General features: G+C 55.3%; 1 protein-coding gene across 1 annotated transcript; it reads right to left on the reverse strand.

Moving 5' to 3' along the window:
- Positions 1–1,960: 1,960 nt before the first annotated feature.
- TFAP2E (transcription factor AP-2 epsilon) lies at positions 1,961–21,530 on the reverse strand (the record flags this gene model as incomplete). Its single annotated transcript, XM_080632638.1, has 8 exons — positions 1,961–2,249; positions 2,614–2,755; positions 5,447–5,565; positions 5,844–6,072; positions 8,538–8,756; positions 20,615–20,666; positions 20,958–21,404; positions 21,504–21,530. 8 exons carry the CDS (start codon positions 21,528–21,530, stop codon positions 1,961–1,963), a joined length of 1,524 nt encoding a protein of 507 aa, XP_080488764.1.
- Positions 21,531–22,843: the final 1,313 nt, after the last annotated feature.

A 22,843-nucleotide genomic window follows, 5' to 3' on the forward strand; every position in this document is an offset into this window, starting at 1 on the left:
GTCATTTAGGTCTTTGCTTTCCCAAACTTCATACCAAGGGACATTACCAATTTGATTCCCAACTTAAATGCATCCCCAAGCTTCTGAAGGGAGAATCTGGATGCAGGTTTCTGACTGTGCCATCCCCACAAATGATATCAGTACACAAGATGTTTCCTTTCACACTTCTCTAACCTCCTGTGGGACAGTTTGGGTTCTTTCTCTGTTAGCATCAACCTATTCTGCAACCTCCAGACAAAACTGATGGCTACAACTCTGAGAAAGGTCCAAGACAGCGTTCAAGGCCAGGCTGGACACAGGGGCTTGGAGCAAGCTGCTCCAGTGGAAGGGGTCCCTGCCCGTGGCAGGGGTTGGAGCTGGAGGAGCTTTAAGGTCCCTTCCACCCCAAACCATTCCATGATTCTATGCAACAGAGCAGCTGACTTGGAGAACCTCATTGCAGACAGATCAGCGGGGTTATGTTATCTGCTAATTTATCACTCATTGTCTTGATAATGTGAGGTCCTCCTGCAGCTCTTTGCAGACAGGTTTTGATTTGCCTATCCTGAGTGGCGCTGGCACATCTGCAGACACATCAGGTCACTATTCATCCCCAGCATCACCAGAGGCGCCGGCTGGCTCGGCTGCCGTGGCTGGGGAGATGAGGGTGCTCACGCCAGCTCCCATCATCACGCCAGCTCCCATCATTCGTTCTCTGTGACTGCACAGATCAAACACCAGCCATGGAGGAGGCTGTTCCTTAAATCTATGTCATATTTCAAGATACAGCCACAGGGGCAGAAGGCTCCTGGTTCACAAAGACGATGGAGGGGCTTTCTTCAAATAAAAAGAGGTTTATTAAGGTAATGAGAATGACATTGTGGTGGTGTACATCTATTGCAGCATTAAGAGAAACAACAGCAAGTACAAAATCCTGAAGAACTTCTATAGTCATTATTATCACAGCCTATCTTGTCCATGCTACAGTTTTGTGTATCCAAAACTTCATTTCCATTTCTAAGGGCTGAAAATCCAAAGATTTTCATCTTTAAAAAAAAAAAAAAAATAATAATCCCCCCCCCCCCCCGAAAAAAAACGCAACCCCCTAACTCAATTTGATATAAATAACTTGCACTGGACATTTTAAAACTTTCAGGTTTTAATTACACATAAATAAATATATACAGATTTCGAACAGTTCAGTTTGGCCTGGTTCAAGTTCTGCTCCTTGTGCTTTATTAATTATTATTATTATTACTATTATTAACTTTAGAAACGTGTCTGCTGTTTGCCGTCAGTTGTGGAGTTTCAATCAGTCCTGGGTTTAACTTCACCTGCTTTATCCCAGCTGTGACTGCGGCCATCGGGAGGGCTCTCCCTGGCCGGGTCCTGCCCTGGGACCCATCGGGTGTGCGGTTGTTCCTCCCCTTTGCTACAGCCCAAGGGAAAATCCACCTCGGGTCTCAGTCTGCAAACTGTAAACGAAGTCTGAAACTGCTTCAGATCCAAAGCAGCCGCACTGGCGACTTCCTCTTGGCCTGGCTTTAGGTGGGGAAAGCGAGAAGGTTTCCTGTGTGTTTGCCTGTTGAAACCAGCCGATAAATCCAGGTGCAGCAGGGATCCAACTCCCTGCGCTCTGCGGCTCCTGCCTCTCCTGCTTGCATTGAGGAGGCTTTTGCCCTTGTGTAGTTTTTCAGTTGGAAGGAATTCCTGGAGGATTTCACTGGGGGGGTTAAATAAAACAAACCAGAATTGCACATGATTTGGCTTCCTGCATCCACGATTTGAAACCAACAATGCAGAAGCCATTGGCCTGGCTGATCTTCTCAACCTCACCGTGCCCAGGAGAGTTGTTACCACCTTCAATTCTTTAAATCTTCTTATTTCTTGTCTTTTCTGTATGAGTTTCTTCCCGTGTTCAGACAGTTCAGCACACAGTGCGCTGCATCATCTTGCTGGGAAGAGGGATGCAGACAGCACGTTATTTCCGATGCTTCACTTCCTTCTCTGATGCTTTGGAGTCTCCGGCCGTGTGCCCGTTCCCTGTGCTGTTCATGAATATCTTATCCAGCCCCTTGAGGGACTCCACCAGGTAGTTCTGGAAGGCCGTGAGCGCTGCACAGATGGCAGGGCCCCCGAAGCCGTGGGTTATCAAGCTGAAATGAGTCAAACAGCTCTGGACACCGGGCTCGAGGATGAGTGAGGGGCGGCTGTTCCCCAGCGGCGAGCGGTCCTGCGCTATCAAGTCTGCAAACTCCTTACAGATTTGCCTGGAAGAGAAAGGTTTGTGGTTACTGCGAACACTGCAGGGGCACGGTTGTGTCTGGGAGGATCTTTTCCTGCTCCTGGCTCAAGCGTCTGCTTCCCCTTTGGGAGTTTCCAGCTCCAGCCTGGGGAGAGCCCCTGGGTGCAGCATTGGAGCTGGCACGTGTGGCAGTGCTGGGATGCTCCCTGGGGTCAGGTTAACCTCTCCCAGGAGGAGCGAGCAAATGGTTCACCTTCCTGCACATCCTTCAGGTCCATGTGCAGTGAGACCGTCTCTTCCCTGCGGAAGAGGAAGCTCTCGGGGCTAACACTGCCCAACCGCGCTGCTGATACCCAGCACACCGGTGGCTTGTTGCCATCTGTACTCACTTGGTAGCCAGCAGCATGTTCTTCCTGGTGTGAAGCTCCGTGGGGTCCGAGTGCTGTCGGCACAGGTACTCTGCCGCTGCCTTGGCTGGGAACTCAGTTTCACACACGTACCCGAAATCCCGAGCCAGGTGAACGGCTTCACCTATGAGCAGGACAAATCAAAGCTGAGTCAGTGCCTGTGTAGAAGGGGAGCACTTTGTGCAGCAGCTTCAGCCACGCCACTGATGGGGCTTGTTTCTTCTGCTTCCACTCAAGAGCTTTCTGCACCTTTGGCTCTTGGTGCAGACACCTCTACGAGTTTCTTATACTCCCCTGTAAGCCAGTCTACAGGGGTCCAAGTGAACCAATGCCAGCTCCAAGCAGAAGCTGGTGCCTTCCTTTGCTAACTTTTGTAAAGGCTGGTGCTGGAGTTAGAGCAGGATGAGGTGTGATGCGGGGCTACTGCTCCGAAAGGAAGAACAGCAGAGGTGTTTCTCACATGAGCACTTCCCCTGCGGCATCTCCCTCTCCCTACGTCTTCTAAAATTCCCTGCTTGGCCTCTCTAATTGAGCAGAGATTTAAACAGGGGCTGGAGGGTGAAAAAGTGACCTTAGCCCCGTGGCTGCCAAACAACATGGGGATGTGAGAAAGGGGCAGAAGGAAGGGGTTTACATCCTCCTGCAGTAAGCAGGAGCCCTCGGGCTGGATGTGCAGGCAGCGTATTCATCACCCCATGGAAATGCCCACCCATTGATGGAATTGATCCATCTCCAGGCATCCCCGTGGAAATAATCAGAGCTGATGGCAATTGATCATGCCCAACACCCAAAATCCCAGTTAGGCAGGCACAGCTAATTTGACTTGCCCCCCTGCTGCTCATATGTATTAGGCCATCCATCCTAATAGCATTAACCTAGATCCCATCACATTCCCCCCAGCTTCCAGAGCTCAGCCTGAGCTCCCTGTTATGGGGAAAGTGTCTGTGCTTCCCATATCATGATAACACTTCCCACTTTGTCTCCTCCTCCAAAGAAAGAGCAAATAAGGAAAAGCTATAGAGAATCAGAGCTGCAGTTGTTTGGATGTTGAAAAACAACCAGAAAGTAATAGGTGCTGAAAACAACAGTTATTGTGACTGTAAAAAAGGGCTGTGGGGCCTCATGGAGGCTGGAGCCAGGTTTGTTTCCTCCATGGTGCATCTGAGTGGCTGCACAGCCGAACATTTAAAGGCCATTGGGATGCTGGTGCAAACGTTTCTGTGGAGGGCACAAGGCAGCCCAGCTTCTGAAGGGGGGGGTTAAAGAGCCAGAGGCCAGGAGGAGATGCTCATGGGGCAGGAGGCTGCAGCAAGCAGAGGGGCTGCAGGAGCCAGACCCAGTGCTCAGCTCCGCCTGAGAGCTGAAGGGGGTTTGTGAGGCTGAAATACAGCCCTGCCACTGCCCTGTGTGTGCTGGAGCTCCTCTCATGGAGCAGGTGCCCAGGAGAGGACACGGGTTCCCAAAGGAAGCTGTGGTTCTACCTGCAGCCCTCATGGTGCTCCCCTGGTACCCATCCTTCCCCATCTATGTGAATGGCTGTGGGTCAGCGTGTTATTAGCACTCAAAACCCCACGGAGTGAATTGGTTGAATGAACAGTGGAAAAACAGAGGGGAGAAAATGAATCAACCCAACTCAGGCAGTGTCCAAGCAAGAGGGTGCCTGGGGCACAGGGGCACAAGCCAGTTTCTGCATGCTGAGTAATGACAACGCAATGGCACCATCTCTCCATACCATTACACTTCTGTGCAGGAGGAGATCCTATCCGTCAGGCACACATGGCACTACTCATTTACTACGAGCTGGTAAGCAGGAACCAAACCATCAGCAGCCACCTGAAATCCAAATGTACGTTTCTTCCTTCCTTTCTTTCTCTCCTTCCTTTCTTTTAATGGAAATCAGCCTTTCATTCAGCACGAACCAAGTGCCCTCAGTAACAGCCCCCGCCTAATGAAGCGGGTCATTTAATTTGCTGACAACAATGGAGATGATTTTCTATTCAGAAACTGCAGGCAGCTGCCTCCAACACGCTGGGTGCAAACACAATGGATTCCAAAGCTCGAAGGGAGTCAGAGCTGTCACTGCATTTGTCTGCATCCCGTGCGCTTTGCTCCCAAGATGCGGCGGCAACGTCATCATCTCCATCGTGCGGAAAGTAGGAGAGGAGCAAACGAACAAGCGGCCTTAAGCAGGGGCACCTCACACGGTACAGGGCGGTGATGGAGCCTCCACAGAGCAGGTTGCTGTCACCCAGCACAGGCTGCACCAAGCCCCTGTGTCCAACATGGCCTTGAGCACTGCCAGGGATGGGGCAGCCACAGCTTCTCTGGGCACCCTGTGCCAGCGCCTCAGCACCCTCACAGGGAAGAGCTTCTGCCTAAGAGCTCATCTCAGTCTCCCCTCTGGCAGGTTAAAGCCATTCCCCTTGGCCTGTCCCTACAGGCCCTTGTCCCAAGCCCCTCTCCAGGTTTCCTGCAGCTCCTTTAGGCACTGGAGCTGCTCTAAGGTCTCCCCTTAAGGAGCCTTCTCTTCTCCAGGCTGCCCCAGCCCCACTCTCTCAGCCTGGCTCCATTTGGTTTCTGTGAACCTGACGAAGCGTTACTGGAGCTGAGCGCTCCGGCTGCTCCGACAGAAATGTCCGAGTGTCGGGAGCCAGCCTGGCTGGGCTCAGCACGGGGCTCACACGGGGCTGTTTCCAGGCTCGGGCACTGGTGACTGCTGCATCCTTTCAGTGTTCTCATTTTTGGCAAGCTGCAGATGAAGGGTGAGGAGGTTTGGGCGCTCCCAGGCTCCATGGGAGGGGATGGCGATGCTTACCTTCCACGAGGGATGTCAGCAGGGTGACATTGGCAGCCTTGCGCCTTCCTGCAGGCAGATTCAGTCCGATTTTCTCCAACCTTTCCCTTAAACACCGACCCCCGTTTTTCGACTTTGCTCTGAAAAGAAAAAACAAGGGGGGTGTGTGTGTAAATTAGTCTCTTAATAATATTTATAGTCATTAATATTTAATAATATGAACGATAATTAATATTAAATAATAATTAATTAATATTAACATAACCACACCTAATCCCAGTTTAAGGTTTTAGGTTTGAAAGAAAAGAAGAAAAGCACCAAAACCTCTGCTCCCCAGCACCCCCCACGCCGGAATCTCCATCAATCTGAGAGCTGGCGCTGGACACAAAGCGTGCTTGGGCTGCCTATTGGAGCTTACCTGCGGAGGACTCCACCGAGGAGAGAGGCGTTGAGACACTCGGGGGGCGAGAGCCTCCTCTGCACCTCCCCGACCGTCACCTTGTACTTGGAAGTGGAGCTGAGGAGGGAGAGGCGGCCGGGCACGGAGCAGAAAACCTCGTTGGGATTCGTGACCCCTCCGATCAGGCCGTCCTTGTTCATTGACAGGGCGGAAATGGTGGTGCCATTGGCCTTGGAGGGGATGGGCACTGAGGGAAAAGGAAGGGAGAGGGAAGAGATCGTGGCTGAGAGATTCCAGAGCCAGGGAAGCTGCCCGGTGCCTCTGCCGGCAGCTTTCCAATCCCCAGCACCATCCACAGCCATCAGCACAGCTGGCTGGGATAGCCCAGTTAGTTCCTTACTTTCCTCAGCAAAAGCAGAGAGGTGGGATGATGAGGCTAAATGAAAAAAGGAAAACAGGAATAATGGAAGCAGCCTGGACCCTGCTTTCCCACACCTCCCTGCACTGAAACCCAAGGCTTTGGGCTGGTCTCCTGGAATGCTAAGGACTGAACACAGCATCGCTGCTGGACCTGTGACCGGCTTCCCCTCCCTGCCTCCTTGGGGTGCTCCATGCAGGTGGGATGGGATGGAGAAGCGCTGGGGAAGATGTTGCTGTCCTGGCTTTGGGATGGGGTCACAGCTACAGCCCAGCTCTGTGCAGCCCAGGCTGTATCCCACTGGATGGCATTGAGCCACCACCTTCAGCAAACCCAGGAGGTGCTGGGGTGGCTGAGGGCTGTGCTTGTCAGTGCACAGGAGCCAAGGGAAAGAGTTGCTTTGGCTTCAGCTTTGGGATCAGCCCCACAAGCCACGGCCCTGAACTTCCATCACACCTGGCTTAAAGGAAGCTTGGGAAGATCAAACCAAATCAACCCAGCACAGACTTCCTTTTACCTAATGGGCAGAAGTCAGCTAATGCAAGAGGTTGGACAGGCAATGGAGGCTGCAGCAGCGCGTTGGGCACAGTTTTCCCATACGTCATTCCACTACAAAACGTTCTTAGACACAATAAAGGTTTATAGGTGAAAACCGTGGCTGAAACTTGTGCCAAATCTCCTTGGCCTTTACGTTCTGAAATTAATAACTCATTTAACGCTGGAAAAGAAAGCAGGCTTTGAAGGAATCCAAAGATCATTCCAGCCCTGGCGTTCCTTGTGGCTGCTCGGTAATGACTGTTCCACAATGCACATTCAGATGGTTCCTGCGAGTAACGCAGCAACACACACCAGGGTGAGATGCAGGGTTTAGAAAGGAAATCCACATGCCCAAAATGAAACAGAAACCCCAAACATTAACTGGGGAGGGTGCGTGAACTGGCCCTATTAAGGGGTGCTTACAATCAGCATATTGTAAACACAGCTCAAGAACTTGTTAGCGTGGCAGTAAAAAGGCAGCACATGTTACATAAAAATGGGTCGTGTTTTAAGAGTGAAAGATGAATGGGAAGGAGCATTTGGGTGCATTAAGTTTCCTCTCAGTGTGGAACTTGTACGAAGTCAGGGGGCTGAAGGACGAGATGCACCAGTGCCCTGCAGGAGTCAGCAGCAGCGGTGCTGGCGTTTGCCATGACTGGAGCTGGCTGAGAGATGTTCAGGGAAGAACAAACACGGCAACATCACCAGGAGACACAGGAAACCTGAGCTGGATTTCCAGGAAGTAGCAACTTCAAAGCTTTCTTCCACAGTCCCAGAACAGGTTATATTTGTCTCTAGAGGACACCCTTGAAATAAAGAGTCAGGGTGCATTTCACAAGCATCCATGCATTGCTGCCAATGAGTGTGTTGCTTCAGGAGCAGGTACCCAGTGGATGTGGGTTCTGCTGCAGCAAGGGCCACCCCAAACCACCCCAAACCGCTGGAGAGCAGATGTTGCTTGTAGTATCATATACATTGTCTGTTCACATACTGTATGTACCGGCACATTTGTGCATGCTGGAAGTCATGCGGTGGCGTGCATGCAAGCCGCATGCGTGCTGGGGACCCAAGGGATGGGCAGACGTGCAGGAGGGAGGGGAACCGTGGCTCAGCACACATGCCCATGAAATACGGCACTGGGGAAGAGGCAAACGCAGCTGGCACCAGTGTGAGTTAACACTGGAGCCTATGGAAAACTGGGCTGGAGATGGGTCCGATGGAGCCCCGGTGTGACACCGGCAGCGTGCGGGGCAGGGCAGGGGAAGGCACGGATGGATGCTGATGCACAGAGACACCACAACACTTCCGAAACACAAACTGGCATTTTGAGGAATGATGCTGCTATCAGAAACAAATCCCCTTGAAAGCTGTAACCCAGAGCAGCCAGGTCAGCCCTGCTCCGTGCCACAAGCAAACCGTGCAGGCACCCAGCACCCATAACTGAACATGGATTTTGGCACCATTCTTCTGCCTCGAGGCCACAGCTGAGGCCAGAACTCCACTGGAATTGGCACATGGAGGGATGGGAGTGGGCCACCCATGTCACAGACAGCTGGCACCCTCAGCAGCAGGCACACCAAGTGAGAAGGCAGAAACAGAACGGGTGGCTGGCCCGGCATCATGCAGCGCTGGAAACCGAGCCGGTCTCTTGAGTCCTGTAACAGTGCTTCATCCATTAGACAGCGTTGCCCCAATACAACAAGAACAAACACAGCCACATTTGCCATTAATTAGGAATTATTGTTATTTGGCCTCACCTGCTGCTGCTTGCCTGGTCTGATCTGCAGCTTGTTTGCCCATAAACATGCTGCAGGAGGGAGACAAGCTACCATTAAAGCCTGACAGCTTTGTTTCCTTGGCTTTGGGGGAACCAAAATTGTCTCTTGTCATCTGAGTAAACCAAAAGTCCCCCTCGATCTTCAGTTGCTGCTTTCCTGTTCCCGCAAGCAGCAGGTGATCGGAGCACCTGAGCCAGCCTGCAGACAAGAAGGAAGCATGAGAGCGGTTGCGGGTCGGCACCGCACGCAGCCAACAGCCCAGAGCCCCGGTGCCGACCCCCTTTGCAGCTGGCAAGAGAAATGTCACATCAGTGCCACCGCACCGGTCGCCCCTCCTGAGGTTTGCAGGGTCAGCCATAGGCAATACCTGTCCTGGTATGGGGCAGGACATCGCCTTCACATCAGTGAGCCTGCTCGCACCCTGCTCATCCCCATGGCAGGGGTTGGGCAGGCTCAGCTCCCACTCATGACCATGGAGGAGGGGGTTATGAGCAGAAACACACCGCAGAGATGCTCATTCAGTGATGCACCAACACATGGCACAGGCTGACAAGGGTGAGATGCTGGTGCCCAAACCACCCAGTGCCCAAGTGCTTGACCTCTGCCTGATGAGAACAGGGATCAGCTGGGTCACACACCCCCACCACCCCCCCCCAGGAAGGTATAAAGGGCAGGACAGAAGCTGCATTTCCCCTGCAAGGCTTGGTTTGGGTTGATTCAGCTGAAGAAAGGGTAAGGAAGGGACATCAGGCTTCACAAGCTGAAGCCCCAGTGAAGTGTTTTGCGCTGGTGAACCTTTGGTCCCGGGGATGCTGCAGTGGAGCTGGATGGAGGTAAACACTGCGGGGCTGCACGGGTCACAAGGGGCTGATTTGAAAGGGAAAACTGATTTTGGAATGAGATTGCACTGACAGACCTCAGAGCTTCACACGCTGCTGATCCCTGCCCAGGGCTGGTCCAGGACCAGCCACTTCAGTCATTAACTTGCTCCCAGTGCCTGTGTGAGCTGGTTCATTATTGCAGCTGGGGAGAACTGAGGCACAGAACAAGTTAAATGATTTACCAAAGCTCAGGTAAATGGCCATGACCTGAATGCATGCAGCTATGGTCTGTGGGAAGGCTCTTCTAAGCAATCCAGGCTTCAGATGTTGTCCAGGTGTTAGGAATTGCTATATAGAAAACTGATGGTGTATGGCCTCTGTTTTTATAGCTCCAGACTTCTTTTAATGCTGTGAAATAGAGGTGTTTGTCAGTGCCTCATCTTGTCTCATGGTGATATTGTATTTTGAAGTGAGCCACTGAGAACGGCAGCATGTCGATAATAAGCATACGACGTCCTGCTGAATGCAGGAAGGGAAATGATCCTCATTTCTTCCATATAACGTCACGGGAAGCATTTCCATGGGGCACAGCATCTCACTGCTGCATGGCAGGTACCACTGGCAATGCTTTAGACATTTCACGTGTGCATTGAGCAGCAGTGCAGAGAAAATCCCACACCAGCCGCCTGTCCTGGTGCTACAGAGCAGGGACGCACGGCCTCATCTTCCCTTTGAAGCCCCAAAGCTTGTGATCTCCCACCAGAGATGCTTTTTTGTGCTGAGTCAGACCTAGGCTGTCTTTTAACCGCCCCTTGGGTGTAACTGGCAGATGATGACACTCGCACAGCTCCATTTGCTGTGGTGTGAAAAACCCTGATTCAGAGAGAGTGATTTCAAAACAGGTCTGAAGGCTTCATCCCTTGACTTCCTTGGCTGCAGAGCACCCTGCCTGTGTGTGGCTGCTTTCCCTGCATAGCCAGGAGCCTGCTTTATGCCACTGGGCAGGTCACCTCACCAGTGTGGGCTTGAGATAGTAACATCTGTGTAGGAGAGATGCTGTGATACCTAATTAAAACTTGCGAAGTGATCCCTGATGAGAGATTTCTCCAGGTGAGAAGTCTCCCGATGGTAAATGTAGCCAGAAGGAGTTGGTCCAGCACTGAAATGTGGGATGTGATGATGCTCACTGGGGAAGCAGATAGGTGTAGGAAGGCAACAGTCATGAGCATGGGGTCCTGATACCCCCAGTGGTGCTGCAGGTGGGATAGGATGCCACTGCCTTGTCTCTGTGAGGAAGAGATATCAAACCACAGGGTGAAAGGGGAGAAATGCCACTGTACTGATGATCACTGTTGTGAACCTGGTGGATGGAGAGAGGAGACTTGTGCCTTCAGGATGAAGCATGAAGTTTCTGACACTTCTGTTCTGGCTCACAGAAATGGGTCTCTCAGCTTGTAAGTTCCAGGTGCAAAGAAGGAGGAGCAAAAAGAACCCATTCTTCAAAGGCTTTTACCCAGGGAGCTAGAAAGCCTTGGAGAATTTCCTGCTTGGCCCTGATGAGTTTCAGCACAAATTGATCTGCATTGTCCAGGGTGACGATGCTCCATCCCTGAGCTTCCATACTCCTTCCTCTTCTGCATGCACAAGCCTTTGTGCCTGAAATCACCACTATGCTTCCTGAAACAGCCACTTTGATGTGTAAATATTGAGTGCAAAAGGGGCATCTGCAGTCCAGGCTCAGGCTCTGCATGTGGCTGCTGCCAGTGCCCGTGCTTGGGGGTGGCTGCGCACCATCAGCTTTGGGCTTTAAGGGAAACCTGAACTTTGCCTGTAAAAGTAAAAAGAAGTAGCACTGACACATTTCCATATGAGAAACGCGCTGCCTGCTTGCAAGGTAATTTGTAAGCAGGAAGATTTGTGGTCCTTGGGAGCTGAATGCTTGTCGTGGTGTTCTTACTTTCATTTCCAGCTGGAGCTCAGGGTGTTGTGAGGGGGGAAAAACAAGTCCAGAGGGAACATGCAGATCGCTGCCTGTCTGACAAGTCTGTTTTCTTCTCTCCTTAGGTACATTACAGGTAAACCCTCCTCCTTTGCAAAGTGGAATCCCTGGGTATCGGGGCTTCTGTTGCAACACCTTTCAAAGGTGGGAGTGTGTTACAGTTCAGATTGTGTTTTAAAGAGGTATCAGCCAATCGTTTTAGGAGACTACCTGGGACAAAGCAGTCTCCCATCTCCAGGCACAGTGCTGTCTTCAGCCACCCTGAAAGCATCTCGATCCCTGGTCCCTCTCTGAGGCCATGCACTGGTCAGCTCAGTTGTATTGGGCATCGCTGTGGGTTGAGGGTATCCCAAAACACGGCTGTGGGAGCCCCAAGGTGCAAACCTATTTATGTGGCTGCTGAGGTTTTGCTTCCACAGTATTGGAGTGCAGTGGTGACAGCCCTGAGCCCTCTGGGTTCTGTTCTACAGCTCTGCTCCAGGCAGGCAGCAATGGAAAGCTCAGTCCAATGGATGTTTGATGGCAGGCGCTCCGAAAGGCAAGGGGTTGCTGCTGTCTTTGAGGAAGAGCTTTCAGTGAGCTAATCTAACCTTCGTTTGAATGTCTCTGATGTAAATTATAAGATGGAGATACATATATAAAGAAGTATGTGCATGTGGGTGTGAGCCAGAGGCAACTGCTCCTACCATCCCTTTCAAAGCCCTTTTTCACGGAGGAGGTGCAGTGGAGTTCAGCTGCTCCAGTTTCCTGGTGTTTCAGCAGAGAGGTATTTATTGATGGTCCAGGGAAGGAGGTCAGTGCCATCAGCTGTATTTCAAACCTGTGGTCTGTAATTATCCTTTCTTCCCGGAGGGGATTATACAGGTATTTTCTTTATCTTGAATGCACAGCCTGAACCAGGTCCCCATGTCAAAGAGCATCTCTAGGAAACGCTGTAATCGGCTTGAAGGCCTTTTCAAATGGAAGGATGGAAAGAATCTTGTTTTATCTCTGGGCTTTCCAGATTGCTGAGTCCTGATAGGGAAATGGATCTCGGACCCTCAGAGATGGAGCAGGGATACAACTCAAACAATTCCCATGAGAAAGCTAATCAGAGGAGGTCCCATGCCTATGCAAAGCTCCTGTACTTAACATTCTCTTTCCCATGCAAATCAATACATTAGTTAGAGTGCCATGTGATATTAATTGCATTTTTCTTTCTGTGCCTCTGTTTTACCCAGCCAAGTACCTGCCTTGTGTCACTGCAGGTGTCTCCTGGTGAGCTCTGCGATGGATTGATGGGGCAGGAAGCTTCAGCCTCCTGGAGACCAGGGGATGTGGTGTCCTGGTTAAGCATGGTACCTGCTTAGTACCTTGTGTCTTGATAGGAATGGCCAATCAATATAATGACCAAATTTACTCAGACCTCTGCAAGGGGGTTAGTAAATGGTTTGTAATTAATACTTCCAGCTAATGCGTTTCCCTGCTTTCCCATTCAGGAATGGCTCGGCCCCAAATGCGCTGCTTGGTCAGGACAGTGTGTGGATTTTTGGAAACTGCTCCCAAACACTTTGTTGTGAGCTCCCACCCATTTCCCTGCTGCGCTCCGATTCATGGATTGGGCTGTGCTGTCAGGGAGCCCCAGCAGTAAACTCAGAAATACTGCCCTGGAACACAGCGAATATTGGTGATTACAGAGTCCCCCGATTCAAAATTATCTCCCTTTTCAGAACCTGCAGCTAGGAGCCTTCATAGCTACATTAGAGAAATACCCATTCAAAATTCAGTTCCATTACCTACTTCTTTGGATGGATTTGAGTGGCTCTGCCTCTGTTCCTATTGATTTCATGGGTTTCCCAGCACATACAGGTGTCGGGAAGGCAAGAACCTGAACCAGGAGGCTGGAGAGCCCAGGGATTTTAGCCAGGGGAACTGGAGACTGCAATGCTCTGCGCTGACACCAAGGAAAGCGTCTCATTTGATGCCACCGCAGCCTGGTTGAGCCGTGCCACACGGCAGCGAGCGCTCCCCGCCACGTGCTGCACTGCTCTGCCCGGCAGCATTTCCTATCACAGGTTTATTCATTTAGCAGCACAAACTCCCATTACGTTTTGGCAACGGGTCTACGGGATCTTTGTGTTTAAACAGCATAATCCATTTTACAGTAACATGCTTGAGAGGTTTTCCCTGTATTCCCCATAGAAACACCTGAATTTGTGTGGCTTGGATCCACATAATCTGAAAAGGGAGAAGAAAGAGGCAGTGTCTTCTGCAAGCGGCAGCAGAACCCATGTAAGCCATGGTGATGTTGCTATCAATTTGCTGAAATGTGTTCAGGTTATCAAAAGGCAAAAGACCCTTCAGCAAAGATTAGATGAGAGTAATAATAGGAAAACACTTCAGATAGAACTTGCTACCAACCCGCGGAGCATGCGGGAGGGTTTCGATCTGAGTCTCAGACCACAGCAATGTAAATCTGTGCTGGAGTCACCAGTTTGCCTGGGGATGGCTCTGAGGAGAGGCACCACTTGCTCACTGCCACAGAGAAAATGCTTTCCCTTTTCCTTGCTCAGAAGGGGCTCTGGGTTTCTAATGCCTATGTATTGCCGGGTTGTCCAACGGAGCAGATTGTGTTGGCAGCCCCAGGATGCACGACATGGGACCCATCATGGTGCCAGGGGGGAGCCACGGAGAGGAAGCAACATCACATCTTCCTATGGGGAAACAAGCTCAGGCCAACCAGCTGCACAGGATGGGGCACATCTGCACACAGGTAACTGCGGTGCAGCTTCTGCAGCATCTACAAGCCCTCTGATGATGTTTCCTCAGTGCCTGCCCCCATCTCTTGCCAACTTGGCTCTTGTGCTTGAAGCCACCCTGAATACCCACACTCAGATCCTCTGCTCACACTGCACCAGCCCCTGGGGCTCCCAGGGAGCCCTCGGGGGACACCATCCCCACTGAGCCACCTCATGGGGACACGGCTTGCTCCCTGGGACCTGTCTGACCAGTCCAGAGGGAACAGGGCCTGACCCGATCCTCACTCCCTGGCGCCTCGGCACTCGGGTGACTGATGCCAGATAAATGCCTGAGATAGAGGGTGGGGAGGCTCAGCAGGGCTGGAATGCCAAGCACGCGCCGCAGACACTGCCATGGCTTCTGAGGCGGTGGAGTTGAACCTGCTCACAGCTGCCCTTGTCCTGCTCCCGGGATGCAGGTACACTGTATTCCAGGATGTTTAATTGCAGTGGGTAGCTGGGGCTTATTTCTAGCAATTCCTTCCCACTTCCTTGTGCTTCTCTGCTCTTTTCCACCACATCACAGCTCTTAAACTCTCTCCAAACCAAAGGTGATACCCACAGGTAGCAAGAGCTGGGTATGGGATGGAGCATGAAGATGAGACCTGAGCATGCAGCATCTCCAAGCAGTGGATCCACGTTTGCTAATTAGTTTCTCCATTAAGAATTCAAATAAACAAACAAATGGAAGGACAGCAAGAATGAGTAATTCCCTAGGATCACACAGGAAAGGGTGGGATGCTTTAGTGGTTAGGGAGCTAGTCTAGGACTTCAGAGAACCTTGTTTAGGTTCTTCAAATAATTAAGACAGATTGAAAACTCTTTTTTCCTGAGATCATGTATCTTGGAGTATTACTAACCAGGGAGGAATCTCTATGGAGCCAGGCTGGGAGAGCGGGGCTGATTCAGCCTGGAGAAGAAAAGGCTCCTTAAGGGGAGACCTTAGAGCAGCTCCAGTGCCTAAAGAGCAAATGTGGGGATAAATGCCAAAATATCCACAGCCCCTGAAGTGCGGGAAGGGAAGTTTCAGAGCTCCAGAGGCAGCCCAGGGTGTCTGTGGTGCCCCACTCAGTGCTGCCCATGGAGAAGCCTAGCCTAGAGTCCACCTCCAGAGGAGCCCTGCTGTTTTGGCTCTCCAGCCACCTGCCAGACATCAACCTAAACCTACCCTGTAAGAACTGCTCTTTATTTCTAACAAAGAGAAAAAATACTCATTTAAAACCATCTAATTAAACAGTAAGTCATGACAACGTACATGAAACTTGCAGATAACACATGCCCAGGAGGCACCGGTGAGGTTGAGACAAAGCCCAGCGCCTTCACCGGTACCCGCGTGTGTTATCTCACATGAACACACACCTGGGCTTATCCTGGTGCAATTATAGGACATTAAAAAGGTAATTTTAATGGAGGAATGGTGATCTGGATGCAGTTCAGAGTAAAAACTTTCTTTTAAGTGTGGCTGTTTGACTGTAGGTGTTCCTGCCGCGTGCTCATGTTTGCCCGGATGGGGAGGTGTGACTGTGGGTTGATGAACGCTCTATCTCGTGGTGTGTGCGAGGGCTTGTCTCAACTTTAAAGCCTTTGTAAGCAGCGCTAAGGCAGCAAAGCCTCCAGTCAAGACCCGGCTTGTTCCAGGTGAGCCCCTTTTCCTACTCAGGTGATCTACGGCAGCGGATGAAGCTGCAGGAAGCCAGGAGGGCTCTGCCAGCTGAGCTCAGCACCCAGCATCTGACTGGAGTCCAAGCACCTCCACCCACATCCGTGGCCAGTCTTATAAAAGACGTGTCTTTGCAGCCCCAGGTGCTTTACAGGATGACTTCATTCATTACCTTGCTCCTCACAGGAAATGGTGTTTATCTAATCTACCGTTCTTGCAGGGTTTTTTTCTGCCACATGTGGCTTCACGCGGTGTTGTTACAGCTCCATTCCTCCCTGCACCAAAACAAAGGAGGAATGGCACCACCGCCACCAGGCCAGCGCCCTGGTCCCACCAGCAGCGCTGTACCCAGAGCCCATGGGGAGGTTTTGCTTCAAAACCTGGAGCTCGCGTGCAGTGGCGAGTGGACCTGAGGATCTTGGCCTTAATCTGCTTCCTCTGCTGCATTCTTTAGTAGTGACAGCTCCTTGCAATATTTCTAAGTGTGGGCTCGGAGCACTCTGAGGCACAGCTTTCCATCTGTCTGTCCAGCATCCAGCCAAACAGGTCCACATTCCTGAGCAGAAACGCTAGCGCTGCCACCCTGGAGCCTCGGATGGAAACTCAAAGCAAGTCACAAACACGAGGGAGAGAGCAGCGGCCAAATCCTGCTGCCTCAGCGCCAAGCCAAGAGAGCTCAGTCCCCATCAGCTACACAGTGCCCATGGGCTGTGTGTGCCTGGGTGCCAAGCGTGAGCCCACGCTGGTTACACCCTGCTCCAGCTCTACTCCAGGTTGTAAAATGCTCCAGCCAAAACCCTTGCCCGCGAGCAGGGCGTGCAGGCCCCTGCGGCTCTCCCCACTGCTCGCAGGGCCCTGACCCATCGCTGGCAGCACCCAGGGCTGCTCCTGCATCCAGCGTGCCCCGAGGTGCCAGGGAAAGCAATTCGTATTTTCCTCTGTCAGAAACCGCCTCTATCAGGAGCTTTCCGCTGATCCCGAAAGGATGGCAAAGCAATAAAACCCCTCCTTATTTTACGACCGAGCAGAAAGATTTTTTGCTACTGAGTGTGTGGGTTTAATGCTTGATTTCAGAAACAGAAATTCGCCCTCTCCTCACCCAGCTGAGGGAAGGACCCGCACCAGGAACAGCGGCTGCTCAGGGCTCGCTGGGGCTCCAGCCATTTGAGGGTTTCATGTCTGGATAAGCGTTAACACCAGGGCAGCAGGTGAGCAGAGTGGAAAATGCCCGTAGCTGAGGTAGGTGAAAGCAGCCAGAGCCACAGCCTAAACTTTCTGAGAGTTCATTTTACTGTTTTCAAGTCAAACGTCTTCCAAATAGAAATGCTTAGGAGGAAGACGAGAAAAACCCCGAACAAATTAAAATCACCAACAAAAAAAGGCACAATAAAAGTAGTTCTGAAACACTTCGGGAACGGAGGAAGAATGAACAAATGTGTTAGAAAAAGAATTCATGAGAGCTCTGCTGCCCTATCCAAGATTTTATCCATTTAATTCCCAAACGAAACACATTCCCTGTCTGTCGCGGCAGTGCAAGGGAAGCTCATCCTCCGTTTCACAGCGCTATTCTGAGCTCTCTGAAGGGGAACCCTGGCTCTACCCGGTCACACGCAGCACTGGGCCCCGCCAGCGCCTCCAGCCCCGGGGCTCTCCACGGGAATAACGAACCGGAGCCAGTCCTGGGAGCACCGATGGAAATCGCGTTCCGAACGACCGGGTCCAGCCCTGCTCTCTCAGTGACCGGCTCCCCCCAAGCCGTCGGTGGGGAGATGCCTCCCCTTCTCCCTCGTTCGTTCGCTAAATTTGAGGCTACCGGCAGCAAAAGGGACTGGAGCGGTGCCGGCTCAGGGGGACACCGCGGGGTGCGTCAAGGCGCTGCACCCCCCCGCTCCCCAGCAAACCCCTGTGATGACATTGACTGCTGAACACGGAGGAGTTTGGTTAAGAAGGAAAAGGGAGAGAAGCAAACATCAGAAAGAAAACCAAGGATGCTCGGGCATCGCGCTGCAGGGCTCCGCGCCCTTCCTAAGCCCCAGCACCCGCCGATGGGGCCTGTTTTGAGGGGGGATACACCAGTGACAGCCCCCCCGGGATGGAAACCCGGCTGCGAGCTCGGTGCAGGCGCGTCCCTCCAGTCGGGCTCCTTTTGGTTGGGGGGCCCTGCGCTTGGAATTGAAATAAAAGAAAGAAAAGCGCCTCCGAGTCGGGCAGTTAAAAGGTTGCTTCGGGGTAGGTGATTAATATTTGGTTGAACCGGGACAACAGTATCTCGGCAACTAATTAAGAAGAGATTTATCTGTTTTCACATGCACAGATTTCTATCAGGTTTCTGTCCAAGGGCCATCCCGGCAGGAATTCGACGATTAATCATCTCCTGTGAGGGATTTTGAGATCTCGGCGCGATTTATGACAAAACTGCTCTTTTTACCGCTTACCATCACTCCCCACGGAGAGAAGCGCACCGAGACTCCCCTTCCCCCGTCCGCCTGTCCTTGCCTCCCCTCCTGCCTGGAAACCGCTCGGGATTTGCCTCTGATATTCCTGATTTTTTTTCCCTAGGGTGTAATTCACCCCGGGCTCAGCTCTCGCTCCCGTTGTGGCTCCAGGAGTCAGCTCGGAGCAGGCAGAGCGGGCGAAGAACGACTCCGTAGTATATATTATTATTAATAATAATAAAGCAGAATAATTCATTCTCCCCGTTCGAGACGGGGCAGCGGCGTTCGCCGCTACCCCCGGCAGCCCTGGGATAGGAGAACCGGCTGCCCCCGGTTCCGCGGGACGCGAACGGCAGTTCCAATCCCGCTGTCACCGTCCTCCGGGGCTGCGGCGGGATCCGGCTGCAGCTTTCCGAATTCCGCATCTTTTCTTTGGGCCGAACTCGCCCTTTTCGGGGCATCGCTCGGCGGGAAGCCACCGAAATAAGGGCCAACGGAGACCAGAGGCAGCCGGAGCTTAGCCAGAGCCCCGGGCAGCGCTGCGGGATGCGGCCCCGTCTGCCCCCGGTTCTGCCGCCGCACAAGAACCCCCCGGGATCCCTGTCGGAGAGCCCGAGAGAACCGGAGCGGGAGGAGCACACAGGCTCTGCGGCCCCCGCTTCCCACTCAGCGCTCGTTTATTAGCTTTTTTCTTCGAAATTGAAACTAGAGGATCCCCAGGCACAAATCTGGCACCAAACAACAACAAATCCTCCCCGCGGGAGACAAGAATTTCTAAGGAATAGCGCGTTTTGGAAAAAGGAAGGGAAAAGAAACTGAATAAAACAGCACCGTAGGGAGGGAACAAAAATACCCCAGCACCGTAACTTCAGCCGCACTTCCAGGTACACCCCTCCGAGCCCAGGGTTTGATAAAGAACCGGGCGCTGCTCCGGCTCGAGGTGGGGGCATCGCACCCCCAGCCTGCCGCAGACTTTCTCAGGCACGGATCGTTAATGGAACGCCTCTCGTGTGTTCTAATTCAAGCTCAATTAATGACGGTCGTTAATGCCCCACTGAAATGTTGCGTGGAACGAAGCTGCGTTCGTATAATAACGATTTGAGGGGGAAGGGGCTGTAACGCACCGGGAACACTGCTCCCTCCCTGAACCGGCAGGGCACTTAACTGAGGCTTCGGCTGCGGCCGGGCCATGGGGACGCTCCCCCGAGCCGCGACGGGCCGGGGCTGGGACAGGGGCTCTCTGCAGCCCCGGGCACAGCGACGACCTAAAAGCTCCCGGTTTCAACTGCATTGTTCCCTGGGCCGGCCTGGCCGGATCCAACCGTCCCCCGTCCCCGGGGCGCTCGGCGTTTCACGCCGCAACGTCGCACCAGGCTGGGCTGCAGGCACCGGGCCCGTCCCCGTTAACCCTGCACCGAGCCCGCCCGGGCGGCTGCGGGTTCGTTTGCCCGCCTGTGCTGGAGCCCGAACAACGGAGCGGCCGTTACCAGCATCCTTCCCATCTACGTATTCTGGTGGAAACCCGCGAAGAGAAGCGGGACCCGCGCCGCGGCCCCCCGCGGGAGCTGCCGCCCCGAGCAGCCGCGGCCCCTGTCGTGTCCCCCCGCTCCGCCGCAGCGGAGCTTTTATCAGCAGGATATTTAACGGAGTCGAGCTGGTTGAACCCCGGGGCTTTGTTGGAAGCAGAGGGGCTGTTAAGCGGGTGCGGGAGAATCGGTAAATCAGGAGAAGCAGCGGGAGGCACCGGGGGCCGTGCAGGACCCCTTCCCGCAGCCCCGCTGCCCTGCACCCGTACTGGCAAGGAGCGGCTGCCTGCCCACCGGTCCCCGGGGGGAAACCCGTTTTGGAGCCGCAGACGGGCAGTATCCGCAGGACTCGGTTGTTTCCGAGGCGGAGGCCGAGGGAACGGGCAGCACCGATCCCCACGGCCGCGCCACCGCTTCGCCCCCGTTAACCGCGTCCTTCTCCCCGGTAAGGGTCTCGCGGAACGGGCCCGCTCTGCCGTGGCCCGAGGCGGTGCTGAGCTGAGCTCAGCTCCGGCCGGGACCTGCCGCCGGGGCAGCCCCGGGGCTTCCATACTGGAGTGAGCACCCAATAGCCGGGTCCGCCCGTCCGGGCCCCTCCGTCCCCAGTACCGGGAAGGAGCGGCGGCCTCAGTCCCGCCCAAGGCATCCCGGCGAGCGGGGGGCAGACGGACGCGCTCGCCGGTCGGGACCCGCCGCTTTCGTTTCAGTCTCTCTGGGGCCAGCAGGGAGCCCTTCCCGACGGGAGGGGAGCGGCCCGCTGGGACGGCTGATGCAGGAGAAAACCGACGCGGGGGAGCCCGGCCCGGTGCCGCGTCCCGCGGTGCCGCCGCGCTCTTACCTTTCTTGATCACGGACTGATCGAGCAGGTTCATCCCGCCGTCGTCCACGGTCTGAAAGCACCGAAGCAAGAGCCGTCAGCCGGCGGCTCCCGGTGAGGATGGGCACCGGCCGCTCGGGGAGTGGGGACGGCGCGAGGAGACCCTGTCCACCCGCAGTCCCCGGCCAGGAGGGATCGTTCGTGAACGGACGAGCCCCAGTAACGGGGCTCCCTGCCCAGGGGTACGGACGCCGCGGGGCCCGACCTGTCCCGGTGGGTCCTTCGGCCGCACAGGCGGCGGCGGGATCGGTCCTCACCCGCCTCCCCCGGGGACACTTCCCGTCCTCCCTCTGTCCCCCGGTACCTGGATGTCCTCGATGCCGTGGTGTCCGAGGCCGTGGAGGCCCAGCGGGCCGTCGGCGAGGCCGTGTCCGCCCTCGGGCAGCCCGTGGAGCAGGCGGGGCACGGCGGGGTACTCGCGGCGCGGGTCGAGCCCCAGAGCGCGGTGGGTCCCCGAGAGCAGCCCCGCTTCGTCCTGCCGGCCTCGCTGCGGGGGCCAGGCGGGCTGCTGGTGCTGGTGCAGCGGGCTGAGAGCCGCGTATGGGTCCCCGAGGTGCGGGTAGCCGGGCTCCTGGCCCTGCGGGTAGGGCAGCGGCGGCTGCGGGTACGGCGGGGGGAAGTAGGGCGGCTGGAAGTCGGCGGCGGGCGTGTGGCAGAGCGGCGGCGCGGAGCCGTAGGGCGCCTGGTTGAGCGCGGGCAGCTGCGGCAGGCGGGCCCCGGCCGGCGCTCCGGGCAGCCCCTCGGCGCGGTCCTGCGGCGACGGAGACAGCAGCGGTGAGGCGGGAGCGGACCCCCGGCGGCCCCGACCCCCCGGCCCGGCCCGCCCGCCCACTCCCCGGCCCGCACTCACCATGCCCGGGTAGCTGTGCACCAGCATCTGTGCGGGCCCGCGGAGAGCCCCGGGCGGGCCGGGCCCCGGGGGTGCCCCCGTCTCCGCCCCTCTATCCCGCCGGAGCGGCGTCTCCCATCACCCGCCCGCTCCTCTGCGCCAGCCCCGACTCCATGCACGCCAGTTATAGCGGCGGGGGCGCGCCTGCCGCACCGGGAGCGCGCGTCAGAGCGCGGGGACGGGGACGCGCCGCCCGCTCCCGCGGGGCCCGACGGCTCCCAACGGCGGGGGCAGCGGGACGGCTGCGGGAGGCGGCTGGGGCGGCGGGCGAGGGGCACCTGTCGGCCCCGGGAGCGAGGCCGGCGCCTCTCCTCGCGCCCTCGGGAAGTCCCCGGTGCCGCGCTCCCCACCAGCTTCCCCCCGGTGCCACCCGCCCCGGGCCGCGCCGCCTGAGAGCCCAGTCAGGGAGCGCCCCGGGCCGCAGCGGGGACCGAGTCCCGAGGGCCGGTTGAGGCCGGGGGCGCGGGAGGGCTGCGGGACCGCGGCGATGCTCTACGGTTTGACTTTATTAGCCCGAGCAGGGAGCGGGGACCCCCGCAGGGAACACAGAGAGAGCCCCGGCGGCAGACGCAACCTCCGGCCAACGGCGGCCGGAGCGCGGCCTGGGGCTGGTGCTGCCGAGAGAGCCAGGGGCTCCCCTCGGCGTTCTTCTCGCTCCTCCACGATGGGAAGCAGGGACCCTCAGCCCGGACCTGGGGAGAGAGGGAAGGGTCTGGGTCTCCCGCCTGGGGGGACGGGCGGGCGCCGGGAAACAGAGCCAGCGGAATTTGGGAAGCAACGACGGAGAGCGTGCCTGCCTCCCGCCCTCCTCCATCCCTCCTCTTCTCCATCCCTCTCTCCTCCTCTTCCTCCCTCCCTCCTCCTCTCCATCCCTCCCTCGCCCTCTGCTTAGGCCCTCCCTCCGGGGCAGGGCGAGGCGGCCCGCAGCAGCGGGGCCGTGTACGCGGCACCGGGCACCGGCGGGGCTTGGGAGGGAGCAGCGGCCGGGCCAGCGGCACGGAGTGATCCCCACTGACACCCCCCAACCCGAACCACGCCGGTGCAGGGCACCGAGACCGGGCTCCGGGGTGGGTCATGTCCCGCGGTCTCACCGTGCCACCCGGATGCCCGTTGCTGCTCAGGAGTTTCCATGGGTGGCAGCGTGTAATTGATGTGCGAGCACAGAACAACCCCTTTACTGCGCTGCAACGAGCGGCGGGTGAGATCGGCACCAACATGCACCATCCCACATCGCTCTTAATTTAATTCCACTCTTCCTGCCCCGAGCTACAGCTCCCTTCATTTTCATTTTTCCTCTGAAT

Source organism: Psittacula echo (assembly GCF_963264785.1).
Source record: "Psittacula echo genome assembly, chromosome: 21".
NCBI classification, from domain to species: domain Eukaryota; kingdom Metazoa; phylum Chordata; class Aves; order Psittaciformes; family Psittacidae; genus Psittacula; species Psittacula echo.